The following is a 16071-nucleotide window of genomic DNA, read 5'->3' as shown; positions in this document are numbered from 1 at the left end:
TTTTAGAGCACTTCATGCTTCCCTCTGCCGACAAGCTTTTTGGAGACGGAGATTTCATTCTCCAGCAGGACTTGATACCTGTCCACACTGCCAAAACTACCAATACCTGGTTTAAAAACAACAGCATCACTGTGCTTGATTGGCCAGTAAAATCACCTGCCCTTAACCCCATAGAGAATCTATGAGGTATTGTCAAGAGGAAGATGAGAGACACCAGACCCCACAATGTAGACGAGCTGAAGGCTGTTATCAAAGCAATCTGGGCTCCCATAACACGTCAGCAGTGCCACAGACTGATCGCCTCCATGCCACGCCACATTGATGCATTAACTGATGCAAAAGGAGCCCTGACCAAGTATTGAGTGCATTTACTGAACATACATTTCAGTAGACCAAGATTTCGGATTTTAAAATAATTTTTCAAGCTGGTGTTATAAAGTATTCTAATTTACTGAGATAATGACTTTTGGGTTTTCATTGGCTGTAAGCCATAATCATTAACATTAACAGAAAAAAACACTTGGAAAAGATCACTCCGTTTGTAATGACTCTATATAATATATGAGTTTCACTTTTTGTATTGAAGAACTGAAATATATTAACTTTTTGATGATATTCTAATTTAGTGAGAAGCACTTGTATTTGCCAACAAAGCTTCATTCACTTATTGGGGGAGATCAGAGATTTTCTTGCTCTTCATCGCTGAAGCGTAAGCATGCACTGATCATGACTGCAAAACAGTAAATAGATTTGTCAGCACATATTATTCAACTGACTTCAATGATCATGCTGCTCGACTGTCATGGCCAGCTTAGCCTTTTGCTGCAGAGCAAAAAAAAAAAATTATTTGGGACGATCAAAAATAATGTCAGTTTAGATGATTCACCTGAATTTGTTGTTCTCTTTTTTCCACATATGGGATTAACAAAAGACAACCCAAAGTAAATGAAGGGAGATCAATTTGGGCATATTGTTTAGCAATTCCTACGAGGTCCAGGTCAGCAAGAACAGGGCACCTTCAAAAAGAGAAATAAAATGTTAAAGTCTTTTTAAACAGCATTTTTAGGAAAAAAACATCTTCATGCCACAATTTTCCCCCATCTCTGCCTAAAACACCACATCCAGATGTTAAATGAGTATCTATTGTGAAATATGAAGCACCAGAAAACACTGGTTTTTGATGTGGTATTTTGTTTTTTCCACAAAACCCAGCATGCTTTCGGTATGATGTTTTTCCCTGCTATTTTTCACATGGGCTTTTCGATAGGACTAGCAAAACATAAGAAAAAACTTGTTACAAATGTAACATAATAAAACAACTAAAAATACCTGTAGAAAACACTATGAAAACACAATAAAATTTTTAACAAGCAAAAAATTGTGGAATTGTATTTGATTGAAGGAGGCCTAACACATGTACCACTAGACCTCCACTCCAACGGCACGGTAGAAATTACATCTCAACTGTGAGGTTTTAAGGAACTTAAGAGTGAACCCTCAGATCCACGACAACAAACCTCCCAAGGGTGAGCTGACAGGTAGACCACCCCCCTATACAGGGAGCGTTAGGGGCAGGCCCAAGGGAGACTATTGCCGCAGAAGCTGGGACCCGGAAACAGGTAGAAGGAGGTACTAAATAAAGATGCTAAGCGAAGGATGGACAGAGGGGGGTAAGATGTAGTACTGATTGGTACGAGCAGGGTACAGGTGAAACCAAGGGAGCACTGGGAAGAGGGGACACCAAGGAAGCGGGACAGGACAGAGACGCCAGACGGACGGAATACGGGGAACACACTAGGAAGACTGGACAGGACAAGGAAGCCTAGGAAAGGCAGCAAAGCAAGGCTAACTGAACAAAGCAGAGACTCTGGAGAGGCAACGCAGAGACGTAAGTGGACCTGCGTCACAGAAACACAAATGACAAACAAAGAGCAGAGGAAGGAATTACCTTATATACATGACGTGCTGAAGGACTTCCGGGTCAGAGTTTCCCCAGGATCATAGAGAAAAGGTATGAAGCGCCTGTAGTTCAGGAAAGAGAGGTGCGCGTGCGCAGAGGGGTGCTGGAGCGAGGAGTGCTCATGCGCACCCGCCGAGAACCAGATAGAGGACGTGCGCCTGCAGGTGAAGCGCGCCGCCGTGGGTGAGAAGAAGTGGAGGAGACGACGGTGGACCCGGCAGCTGGAGGAACAGGAGGAGCGCTCTGCCGTGGGTGAGAAGAAGCGGAGGAGACGGCGGCGGATCCGGCAGATGGAGGAACAGGAGGAGCGCGCCGGAGCAGGTAAATATGAGCTGGAGCGGCGGTGGACCCGGCAGCAGATACGGTGAGAGGAGAGGCGGCCGTGACATCAACCACCAATCACCTTACTCAGCAGCCAATATGTGGCCTTCAGAGTCACGTGACCAATGGACTACAGATTCTGGGAGCCAATATGTCTTATTACAGCATCTCACTGCTAACTTTTAATGAAGACAGGAAAACACATTTTAAGTAAATTCGGGAAGAATGTGTTTCTGTACCAAGAAAATGCGTCAATTTCCTACATTGTTATTAAAGTTACTAATAATTCATTTACTACAAATTGGATCCAAACTATTATTACTTTTTTAAAATTTTTATTTACAAGGTTACAAAACAGAAAACGTAGTGAGATAGAACAAGATATGCAATCAAGTAAGTGGTTACACAAACAAAACAGAAGTGTATTTTCCTACAATTCAGTAATTGAAATTTCCTAAAGTATTCACATCTCACAAATGACGATATCTTGGATGGCTATCAATTCACTTTATAAAACAGAGGACGTAAAACCACTGAGACCCCAAGATCCTGAGACTAAATGGGCTAAAGAAGCGAGCGCTGCATCCTCTTCAGGTTCCCTGCACAGCGGCACTTCTGTTCACAGACTGCGTAGAGAATTGCAGCATGGCTCTACTTACTTGAATAAAGCTGTGCTGCAGTTCCCTACGAAAGAGCTGATCAAGAGCTTCAACAATTCTCACGTTGGCATCCAAGCAGTCTGACCCACTCTAATGGTGATGGATAATAGCAAAATGCAATCCCTTCATGTAATGGGAGTAAGGCTTTTACAACCTGGAGTACATAGTTATTAAGGTTGAAGGAAGACTTTAAGTCCATCTATTTCAACCCACAGCCTATCCTAACATGCCCTAACATGTTGATCCAGAGGAAGGCAAAAAAAAACATGTGGCAAAGAGTAAGCTCCACATTGGGGAAAAAAAATTCCTTCCCGATTCCACATACGGCAATCAGACTAATTCCCTGGATCAACGCCCTATTCAAGGAATCTAGTGTATATACCCTGTAACATTATACTTTTCCAGAAAGGTATCCAGTCCCCTCTTAAATTTAAGTAATGAATCACTCATTACAACATCATACGGCAGAGAGTTCCATAGTCTCACTGCTCTTACAGTAAAGAATCCGCGTCTGTTATTATGCTTAAACCTTCTTTCCTCCAGACGTAGAGGATGCCCCCTTGTCCCTGTCTCAGGTCTGTGATTAAAAAGATCATCAGAAAGGTCTTTGTACTGTCCCCTCATATATTTATACATTAAAATAAGATCACCCCTTAGTCTTCGTTTTTCCAAACTAAATAGCCCCAAGTGTAATAACCTATCTTGGTATTGCAGACCCCCCAGTCCTCTAATAACCTTGGTCGCTCTTCTCTGCAGCCGCTCCAGTTCAGCTATGTCTTTCTTATACACCGGAGACCAGAACTGTGCACAGTATTCTAAGTGTGGTCGAACTAGTGACTTGTATAGAGGTAAAATTATGTTCTCCTCATGAGCATCTATGCCTCTTTTAATGCATCCCATTATTTTATTTGCCTTTGTAGCAGCTGCCTGACACTGGCCACTGAATATGAGTTTGTCATCCATCCATACACCCAGGTCTTTCTCATTGACGGTTTTGCCCAGAGTTTTAGAATTAAGCACATAGTTATACATCTTATTACTTCTACCCAAGTGCATGACCTTACATTTATCCCCATTAAAGGTCATTTGCCATTTATCAGCCCAAGCTTCTAGTTTACATAAATCATCCTGTAATATAAAATTGTCCTCCCCTGTATTGATTACCCTGCAGAGTTTAGTGTCATCTGCAAATATTGAAATTCTACTCTGAATGCCCCCTACAAGGTCATTAATAAATATGTTAAAAAGAAGAGCGCCCAATACTGACCCTTGTGGTACCCCACTGCTAATCGCGACCCAGTCCGAGTGTGCTCCATTAATAATCACTCTTTGTTTCCTATCCCTGAGCCAGCTCTCAACCCACTTACACATATTTTCCCCTATCCCAATTATTCTCATTTTATGTATCAACCTTTTGTGTGGCACTGTATCAAAAGCTTTTAAAAAGTCCATGTACACTACATCTACTGGGTTCCCTTGGTCCAGTCCGGAACTTACCTCTTCATAGAAGCTGATCAAATTAGTCTGACATGAACGGTCCCTAGTAAACCCATGCTGATACCGGGTCATGAGGTTATTCCTCTTCAGATACTCCAGTATAGCATCCCTTAGAATGACCTCCAGGATTTAACCCACAGTAGAGGTTAAGCTTACTGGCCTATAATTACCGAGTTCAGTTTTTGTCCCCTTTTTGAATATTGGCACCACATTTGCTATACGCCAGTCCTGTGGTACAGACCCTGTTATTATGGACTCTTTAAAGATTAAAAATAATGGTCTATCAATGACTGTACTTAATTCCTGCAGTACTCGGGGGTGTATCCCATCCGGGCCCGGAGATTTGTTAATTTTAGTGATTTTTAGACGCCGCCGTACTTCCTGCTGGGTTAAGCAGGTGACACTTAATGGGGAATTATTGTTATCACTGATCATATTGTCTACCATGGGATTTTCTTTTGTAAATACTGACGAAAAAAAGTCATTTAGCATATTGGCTTTTTCCTCATCCTCATCCACCATTTCACCCAGACTATTTTTAAGGGGGCCAACACTATCATTTTTTAGTTTCTTACTATTTATGTATAGGTTTACAATACTGCATTGTTAATAAAACAGAATAGGTGTTCAAAAAGAAAACAAATTATTGAAAGGATTGCGGCCAATAACATTTATGAACATAACTATGCTCTTAAAAACGATAACATTGCAAAATACGAAAAAAATGGTCTCTCTGGAATAGAAAATTTGGGACAACTTTGATCTAATTGCTTAGCAGTACCACCTCTCAGGCAGTTGACAACCTTATAGGTATCCTCGAAACATCAGAATTTAGGTATAATTCTTCATTATAACATTTACTGGTCAATTGTTCGACCACTAAGTAGTTCTGACTCCCCTTTTCCTTTTCCCCTCTTTATCAGTTTTCCTGTTTCCGTCCCCAACCCTGTTATTTTGTTCATACCTTTATCCCAACAACTTACCGGTATACTTTTTTTTTACTACCCTCCCAACCCTGTTATTTTAAAGTAAAAAATTATTATTAATAGTTATGTTTGAAAATCTAATTTGTCACTGTTAAACCTAATAAAAATTGAAAGAAAAAAAAAAGAAAACATAAAACACCTAAAGTGTCAATAGGTACATTTATAAGACTTTTCCCAAATAAATGCTACTAGTGATTCCAATTCTTTCTCTCAGGGATCGGGACACAGGTTCCACTTTCACTTTATCTTGTGATTCCCAGAGATGCCAACTATGAGGAGAGGGATCTGATTCTATACATCATCTGAATAGTGATAGAAGTCTTGTGATTAGATCTGGTCAAGATCTAAACAGATTAATTTGACTGTTATACAGAGTCACCAACTCAGAATAAAATGGGAGAAAGGATTCACCTATTGTCTCGTGAAATTACCAAAAGTGAAGTACAAATGTTGTAAATACTTCACAAATGCATCCCAAAAGGCAGTGGATCAGTAAAACCTAAGTCAGGCAACTATTTTCCTCACCCTCTGCCAGGAGCATAAGGCTTGTTTTGTTACAGACTATTTTTATTTATCAGCCGTGTACCTGTGTATTTTTCTGCCCAGCTAAAGGAGAATTGCCCTTAAAAGCTAAATATTCAAGATGAGGACACAGCTGCTTCTAATTTGAAAGATACACAAATCTGCTTCTAAAGAGTCAATCTCCAAAACTGCTCTAATAGGTTAATCTTACAGCCTCAATACACAAATTGCCTCTTCTGAGAAAAAGAGGACTTAAACTCTACAGCGCCACCTATTGGAAGTAGCGATCCTACAAGTCACAATCAACCCTTTAACGAGTCGTGCAATATGACTTAGGATAAAAGCCAAATCAGTATCTCAATTCGCAGACACGGTGTTTCGGGCTGTTGGCCCTCGTCAGTGCGAAGCATGAGAACTGATTTGGCTAGGTGAGAGGCTCTGGACATGGGGTCTAACGGGTATCGTTTCTCCTTATGGAGAGTGACATACCATCTCTGGCTTGTCAAGGTAAGGAGGCTTATTTGCCGTACAATGCTCCTCTGGGAATTTAAATATGCAAATTGCCTCTTCTGAGAAAAAGAGGACTTAAACTCTACAGCGCCACCTATTGGAAGTAGCAATCCTACAAGTCACAATCAACCCTTTAACGAGTCGTGCAATATGACTTAGGATAAAAGCCAAATGAGTATCTCAATTCGCAGACATGTCCAGAGCCTCTCACCTAGCCAAATCAGTTCTCATGCTTCGCACTGACGAGGGCCAACAGCCCGAAACACCGTGTCTGCGAATTGAGATACTGATTTGGCTTTTATCCTAAGTCATATTGCACGACTCGTTAAAGGGTTGATTGTGACTTGTAGGATCGCTACTTCCAATAGGTGGTGCTGTAAAGTTTAAGTCCTCTTTTTCTCAGAAGAGGCAATTTGCATATTTAAATTCCCAGAGGAGCATTGTACGGCAAATAAGCCTCCTTACCTTGACAAGCCAGAGATGGTATGTCACTCTCCATAAGGAGAAACGATACCCGTTAGACCCCATAGCCTCAATACATAAATGCAAGAGCTAACAGTAGCCACAATGAAGACTGTCACCGAGTTTACCTCCATTATACACAGACCTCCATTATACACAGTGACCTATGTCATATTGCCTATTATATAATAACACCTATCATGAAGAAAGACTGTGTTTTCATATTGCAAACTGACACTCTCCCCTATGCGGTGGCATCTACCAGCTCAGAAGCAGAAGTCTCACAAAGTCATACAAATAGCGAGTTGGAGAGTCATCTTCCGTCTGACTTTTAGATAGATAGATAGATGCACACACAGTGCTCAGCGTAAATGAATACACCCCAACAGATTTGTCAGAAAACATTTTTCCCTTAAGAATAATCATTTTATGTGATACAATACTATAAGGTACTCCCACAAATTTAGCCCATTGATTTCAAACATTCATTCAACACCATGCGTCAAAAATAAGCATACTCCAAAAAGTCTTAGGAGCAAAGCTAAAGTTTGGACTACAAAATTCGAATTAACAGGAATTTAACCACAAGTCTGTCTAACTATTCACCACACAAGTGTCCAACAGACAATTCACTAAAAAAAGGGTGTTACTTAAAGAAAATGTCTTCATTTTACATGAAGTTAACAATGGCAATGAGAAATGTCACAAGACATGATAAAGAAAATAATTTCTTTACACAAGAAAGTTGAAGGCTTAAGGCCATGTGCACACGTTCAGGATTTTTCGCGGTTTTTTTCGCGTTTTTTCGCTATAAAAACGTGATGAAAACATGAAAAAAACCGCGAAAAAAAACGCTAACAAATGCCTCCTATTATTTACAGGGTATTCTGCATTTTTTGTGCAAATGTATCATTTTTTTCCGCGAAAAAATCGCATCGCGGAAAAAAAAGCAACATGTTCATTAAATTTGCGGAATTGCGGGGGTTCCGCACACCTAGGAGTACACTGATCTGCTTACTTCCCGCACGGGGCTGTGCACACCATGCGGGAAGTAAGCAGATTATGTGCGGTTGGTACCCAGGGTGGAGGAGAGGAGACTCTCCTCCACGGACTGGGCACCATATAATTGTTAAAAAAAAAATAATTAAAATAAAAAATAGTGATATACTCACCTTTGATGGCCCCGGAGGCATGCTGCCGCTTCCGTTCCTTTAGATGGTCTGTGTGAAGGACCTGCGATGACGTCGCGGTCTTGTGATTGGTCGCGTGACCGCTCATGTGACCGCTCACGCGACCAATCACAAGCTGCGACGTCATCGAAGGTCCTACACACACACAGCTTCTAAAGGAACGGACGCCGCTGAGGAGATCAGCTGTCTGCAGGTGAGTATAACCTTTTTTTTTTATTTTTCTTAATTATTTTTAAACATTCTATCTTTTACTATTGATGCTGCATAGGCAGCATCTATAGTAAAAAGTTGGTCACACTTGTCAAACACTATGTTTGACAAGTGTGACCAACCTGTCAATCAGTTTTCCAAGCGATGCTACAGATCGCTTGGAAAACTTTAGCATTCTGCAAGCTAATTACGCTTGCAAAATGCTAAAAAAACCGGGAAAAAAAAAACAACAGGAAAAAAACGCAAAAAAAAAAATGCGGATTTCTTGCAGAAAATTTCCAGTTTTCTTCAGGAAATTTCTGCAAGAAATCTTGACGTGTGCACATACCCTAAAGATCAGAAAAGCTTTACTTGTCAAAATACTGAAACAAAAGTGATAAAAAAACTAAGCAAAGATAGAACTACAACCATCTCACAGAGACGTCCAGGCCGACCATGGAAGTTAACATCTAAACAGGAGAGTTGAAGAAAACAGATAAACAAGTTCATGGCAGTTAGCTAAAAAAAAAAAAAAATAGAAAGCCAAGCTGTGGTGAGTGTTTCCTGTGACACAATACAGCATGCACTGCAGAGGAATGGCATGCATGGGTGCAGGGCCGGTTTTAGACAAAGTGGGGCCCTAGGCAAAAGTTTAAAGTGGGGGCCCAAATGCTAACATTGTAAAATCACACAAACATTTAGGTTAACCCCTTCACGACATGCGCCGTACTAGTACAGCGCATGCCGTGTCTCCCCCTTTGATGTGGGCTCCGGCGCTGAGCCCACATCAAAGTCGCGACATGTCAGCTGTTTTGCACAGCTGACATGTGCGCGCAATAGCGGCGGGTGAAATCGCTATTCACCCGCCGCTATTAACCTGTTAAATGCCGCTGTCAAACGCAGACAGCGGCATTTAACTACCGCATCCGGCCGGGCGGCCGGAAATGACGTCATCGCGACCCCCGTCACATGATCGGGGGTCCGCGATGCATCAGGATGGTAACCATAGAGGTCCTTGAGACCTCTATGGTTACTGATGCCGGCCTGCTGTGAGCGCCCCCCTGTGGTCGGCGCTCACAGCACACCTGCATTTCAGCTACATAACAGCGATCTGATGATCGCTGTTATGTAGCAGAGCCGATCGGGCTGTGCCTGCTTCTAGCCTCCCATGGAGGCTATTGAAGCATGGCAAAAGTGAAAGAAAAAAGTTTTTTAAAATGTGAAAAAAATATTAAAAATATAAAAGTTTAAATCACCCCCCTTTCGCCCCATCTTAAATAAAACAATAAAAAAAATCAAACCTACACATATTTGGTATCGCCGCGTTCAGAATCGCCCGATCTATCAATTAAAAAAAAGCATTAACCTGATCGCTAAACAGTGTAGCGAGAAAAAAATCCGAAACGCCAGAATTAAGTTTTTTTGGTCGCTGCGACATTGCGTTAAAATGCAATAACGGGCGATCAAAAAAACGTATCTGCGCCAAAATGGCATCATTAAAAACGCCAGCTCGGCACGCAAAAAATAAGCCCTCACCCGACCCCAGATCACGAAAATTGGAGACGCTACGGGTATCAGAAAATGACACTTTTTTTTTTTAAGCAAAGTTTGGAATTTTTTTTCACCACTTGGATAAAAAATAACCTAGTCATGTTAGGTGTGTATGAACTCGTAATGATCTAGAGAATCATAATGGCAGGATAGTTTTAGCATTTAGTGAACCTAGCAAAAAAGACAAACAAAAAACAAGTGTGGGATTGCACTTTTTTTGCAATTTCACCGCACTTGGAATTTTTTTCCCGTTTTCTAGTACACGACATGGTAAAACCAATGATGTCTTTCAAAAGTACAACTCGTCCCGCAAAAAATAAGCCCTCACATGGCCATATTGACGGAAAAATAAAAAAGTTATGGCTCTGGGAAGGAGGGGAGTGAAAAAAAAAAACGCAAAAACGAAAAAGGGCCGCGACTTGAAGGGGTTAAATTACATGAGCAGGATGCGGATACAGTTGGTGGAGGGGCCTGGAGCCAGTGCTCGCACTGTGGGCCCCATATTTAGGGGCCTTATATCGGCCAACGGGTCTTCCACTATTAGCTGTACGCAGGGGCGTTGCTAGGGTCAGAAAAGATTGGGGGCCCAAGCTCCAAGACAAAGAGTTGCCCCCAACGCCATCTTAATTTTTTTTTTTAACACTGCAGATAACACAGTGCTAACTCTCTAAGAACAGATAATGTAGATGTCACCTGCAGTCCTATGTAACACCACAGATAGCCATAGCGTTTCAGAGTAAGACTATGTTCACATGCAGCATTTTTTTTCAGTAGACAAAACCTGTTCTATTGGCAGTAAAAATGTTGCATTCAAAAAACCTGTTTTTCAGCTTGTTTTGTGGTGTTCTTCACACTTTTTTCAGCTTTTCTTTGGAGTGAGGATGTTTGCTTTGTCTACAGTATGTTTCAGGCCACGGTCACACGTTGAGTACTTGGTCAGTATTTCACATCAGCATATGTAAGCCAAAACCAGGAGGTTGAGAAATACAGAAGTGGTGACGTGTTTCTCATTGTTCCACTGCTGTTTCTGCATTACAGATACTGACCAAATACTGAACGTGAGAACGAGGAATAATAGTTTAATTCACCAAAACCACTTAAAAAATTGCAGTGAAAAATGCAGTTGCAATATCTGCAGCTTTTTTATTCTTTCATTGCTTTCTACGGGTGAAAACACACTGAAAGAAGTGACACGCTGCAGGTTTAAAAAGTGCTACAGTTCTGAAATCCAGTCAGAAAAAAACAAGCGCATGCAGGAGATTTTGGAAATCTCATGTTTTGCTGGCGCTTTAAAAAGCAGCTTTTGGCCATGTTCATATGCAGAATTTTTGCAGCTTTTTCTTCTGCAAATAAGAAGTTTACAGCATTTTACAGCACAAGCAAAAACTGAGATTTTCAGAAATCTCCTGCACACCCTTTTATTTTCTCCTGGCTAAATTTCACATCTGCAGCGTTTTTTAAATCTGCAGCGTCACCTCTTTCAGCAATTTTTTTCACCCGTAGAAAGCAATGAAAAGTTTAAAGAAAGCTGTAAATGTCGCAACGTTTTTCGCTGCGTTTTTGGTGAATAAAACTAACTTTATGAAAAATGTACTGTAGACAAAATGCAAACTGTAAAAAAATAAACAGCAAAAGCTCTAAGGGTATGTGCCCACAATCAGTAAACGCTGCGGGTCGGCTGCTGTGTACTTGTGCAGCATCTAACCCGCAGCGGCCAGATGTTACAGCATAGTGGATGGGATTTCAAGAAATTCCATCTCTACAATGCGCACACTGACACCCGCACCTCACCCACAGACACGGACATGCGGGCATCTCTCCAGACCCCAGCATGTCAATTTATCTTGCGTAGATGCGAGTCTCCGCAAGAGAAATCTCACCCGTGCAATGTATAGGATGCGGTGATTCCACACGGTTCAATGAACACACGCGGAATCACCTGTGTTCAAAAGATGGCAGCACTTTGGATGCAGCACATGTCCACTGCATCCAAAGGGCTGCCATTTCAGGATCCTCTGCACATACCCTAAAAAATGGGTGTTGTGAAAGCAGTGTTTTTACTGCCAAGAGAGCAGGCTTTGGCTGCAAAAAAAAAAAAAAAGCACCAAAAATGCTGATTCCTATGCACACGTGTGCTATATATGTGTATGGTTTACCCTTACTATTTCACGTGGGAATTCATTTATTTCTATATAATAAATACCCCGATTCAGCAGACAATATTACTGTCTTGTGTCATCCAGACAATAGTGACAGGAGGTCGCCCTGTCAGATTACAAGCAGTGATTTAGTGACCGTGGTCAGAGCCTATGCTGATCCCTGCTGTATGGGACTGTGAAACCCGATCCTGCAGCAATCAGCACAGAGCTCCGAAACCACAGTCGGGGGGGTTGCGAGAGATGCTCTGGGACTACAGAGCACTGCACAGCATTATTGAATGCTGTACACCCTTTTGGCACTTCATAAAGGGGCTGCAGACGCAGGGGGCCCCCTTTGTAGGTGGGGGCTCCAGGCGTCTGCCTGCCCCAAGCGTCGGCCCTGAATGGGTGGTGTCCATGAAGAAGCTTCTCTTACAAATGTGAGGAGCGCAAAGAAAAAATGCATGGCGCCTACAGTGAAGCATGGCCGTGGCAATGTCATTACATGTAGCGGCATGAGTGCTGCTGGTGTTTAGGAGCTACATTTCACTGCACTAATGGTATCAGGAATTCACAGATGTACCGATCTATTGAAAAAGAGAAGACGCTACCAACACCCTGAGCCCGTGATAGAAATGAACTTTTCCAACATGATAATGATCCAAAATACACATCTAAGGCCAAAGATGCATTTCTGAATTAGAACAGCGTGAACATGAATCAGTGGTCAAGTATGTCTACTAATATGAACCTAATTGAGCATCACTCTCCATCCAGCTCCTAAAAATGGTTGTTCTTGAAGAATGAAAAAAGATAGATGTTGCAATATGTTTCCAGCTTGTTCATTCCATGCCTAGAATGCTTGGTGCTGTCCTTAAAAATCAAAGAGGTTATGCAAAATACTAGATGTAGTAATTTTTGATGAGGTGTGTATTCATTTTTGCATGAAATAATTTGAATAAAACTGAACATTTTTTAACCCCTTTCTGACATATGACGTACTATCCCGTCGAGGTGGGGTGGGCACGTATGACCACCGACAGGATAGTACGTCATAAGCGATGGGCCGCGCTCACCGGGGGAGCGCGGCCGAGTGTCAGTTGACTACCGCAGCTGACATGCGGCACTATGTGCCAGGAGCGGTCACAGACCGCTCCTGGCACATTAACCCCCAGCACACTGCGATCAAAGATGATCGCAGCCTTCCGGCGGTACAGGGAAGCATCGGGGAGGGGGCTCCCTGTGTGCTTCCCTGAGACCCTCGGTACAAGGCGATATGCTCACCTTGTACCGAGCGTCTCCTCCCTGCAGGCCCCGGATCCAAAATGGCAGCGGGGCTACATCCGGGTCCTGCAGGGAGGTGGCTTACCAGCGCCTGCTCAGAGCAACTGCTGGCAAGCCTGCTGATCTGACACAGTGCTGTGCAAAGTGTCAGATCAGCGATATGACCCTATAACATGATGCCCCCCCGGGGCAATGTTATAAAGTAAAAAAAAATATTATTCACATGTGTAAAAAAAAAAAATTCCTAAATAACGAAAAAAAAATATTGTTCCCATAAATACATTTCTTTATCTAAAAAATAAAAAAAACAATTAAAGTACACATATTTAGTATCACCGCGTCCATAACGACCCAACCTATAACACTGTCCCACTAGTTAACCCCTTCAGTGAACGCGGTAAAAAAAAAAAAACACGAGGCAAAAAACAAAAAGTGGTATAACACGCGATCAAAAAGACGGATATAAATAACCATGGTACCGCTGAAAACGTCATCTTGTCCCGCCCAAAAATGAGCCACCATACAGCATCATCAGCGAAAAAATAAAAAAGTTATAGTCCTCAGAATAAAGCGATGCAAAAGTAATAATTTTTTCTATAAAATAGTTTTCATCGTATAAAAGCGCCAAAACATAAAAAAATGATATAAGTGAGGTATCGCTGTAATCGTACTATCCCGAAGAATAAAACTGCTTTATCAATTTTACCAAATGTGGAACGGTATAAGCACCCCCCGTCCCAAAAGAAATTCATGAATAGCTGGTTTTTGGTCATTCTGCCTCACAAAAATCGGAATAAAAAGCGATCAATACATGTCACGTGCCCGAAAATATTACCAATAAAAATGTCAACTCGTCCCACAAAAAACAGGACCTCACATGACTCTGTGGATCAAAATATGGAAAAATCATAGGTCTCAAGATGTGAAGATGCAAAAACTATTTTTTGCAATAAAAAGCGTCTTTTAGTGTGCGATGGCTGCCAATCATAAAAATCCGCTAAAAAACCCCGCTATAAATAGTAAATCAAACCCCCCTTCATCACCCCCATACTTAGGGAAAAATAATAAAATTAAAAAATTGTATTTATTTCCATTTTCCCATTAGGGTTAGGGGGCTAGGGGTAGGGTTGGGGTTTCAGGAGCTCTCCAAACGCGACATGGCGTCCGATCTCAATTCTGCGTTGAAAAATTAAAACAGTGCTCCTTCCCTTCCGAGCTCTCCTGTGCGCCCAAACGGGTTTACCCCAACATATGGGGTATCAGCATACTCAGAACAAATTGGACAACAACTTTTGGGGTCCAATTTCTCTTGTTACCCTTGGGAAAATAATAATTTGGGGGGCTAAAAAAAACATTTTTGTGGGAAAAAATGATTTTTTATTTTCACGGCTCTGAGTTATAAATTGTAGTGAAACACTTGGGGGTTCAAAGTTCTCACAACACATCTAGATAAGTTCCTTAGGGGGTCTACTTTCCAAAATGGTGTCACTTGTGGGGGATTTCAATGTTTAGGCACATCAGGGGCTCTCCAAACGCAACATGGCATCCCATCTCAATTCCTGTAAATTTTGCATTGAAAAGTCAAACGGCGCTCCTTCCCTTCCGAGCTCTACCATGTGCCCAAACAGTGGTCTACCCCCACATATGGGGTATCAGCGTACTCAGGACAAATTGCACAACAACTTTTGGGGTCCAATTTCTTCTTTTACCCTTGGGAAAATAAAAAATTGGGGGCGAAAAGATCATTTTTGTGAAAAAATATGATTTTTTATTTTTACGGCTCCACATTATAATCTTCTGTGAAGCACTTGGTGGGTCAAAGTGCTCACCACACATCTAGACAAGTTCCTTATGGGGTCTACTTTCCAAATTGGTGTCACTTGTGGGGGGTTTCAATGTTTAGGCACATCAGGGGCTCTCCAAACGCAACTTGGCGTCCCATCTCAATTCCAGTCAATTTTGCATTGAAAAGTCAAATAGCGCTCCTTCCCTTCCGAGCTCTGCCATGCGCCCAAACAGTGGTTTACCCCCACATATGGGGTATCAGCGTACTCAGGACAAATTGCACAACAACTTTTAGGGTCCAATTTCTTCTCTTACCCTTGGGAAAATAAAAAATTGGGGGCAAAAAGATCATTTTTGTGAAAAAATATGATTTTTTATTTTTACAGCTCTGCATTATAAACTTCTGTGAAGCACTTGGTGGGTCAAAGTGCTAACCACACATCTAGATAAGTTCCTTAGGGGGTCATTTTCCAAAATGGTGTCACTTATGGGGGGTTTCTACTGTTTAGGCACATCAGGGGCTCTCCAAACGCAACATGGCGTCCCATCTCAATTCCAGTCAATTTTGCATTGAAAAGTCAAATAGCGCTCCTTCCCTTCCGAGCTCTGCCATGCGCCCAAACAGTGGTTTACCCCCTCATATGGGGTATCAGCGTACTCAGGACAAATTGCACAACAACTTTTGGGGTCCAATTTCTTCTCTTACCCTTGGGAAAATAAAAAATTGGGGGCAAAAAGATCATTTTTGTGAAAAAATATGATTTTTTATTTTTACAGCTCTGCATTATAAACTTCTGTGAAGCACTTGGTGGGTCAAAGTGCTAACCACACATCTAGATAAGTTCCTTAGGGGGTCATTTTCCAAAATGGTGTCACTTATGGGGGGTTTCTACTGTTTAGGCACATCAGGGGCTCTCCAAACGCAACATGGCGTCCCATCTCAATTCCAGTCAATTTTGCATTGAAAAGTCAAATAGCGCTCCTTCCCTTCCGAGCTCTGCCATGCGCCCAAACAGT

General features: G+C 41.9%; 1 protein-coding gene across 1 annotated transcript in view; it reads right to left on the bottom strand.

Moving 5' to 3' along the window:
• KNTC1 (kinetochore associated 1) overlaps nt 1-16071 on the bottom strand; it is a 352480-nt gene that overhangs the window by 26311 nt on the left and 310098 nt on the right. The window contains exon 60 of the mRNA XM_077293161.1: nt 887-1016. Coding sequence (XP_077149276.1) covers nt 887-1016 — 130 coding nt within the window. The remainder of the gene's footprint in view (nt 1-886; nt 1017-16071) is intronic.

This window comes from Ranitomeya variabilis, chromosome 1 (genome assembly GCF_051348905.1).
Source record: "Ranitomeya variabilis isolate aRanVar5 chromosome 1, aRanVar5.hap1, whole genome shotgun sequence".
Taxonomy (NCBI): Eukaryota; Metazoa; Chordata; class Amphibia; order Anura; family Dendrobatidae; genus Ranitomeya; species Ranitomeya variabilis.
This window is presented reverse-complemented; position numbering and strand designations above follow the sequence as displayed.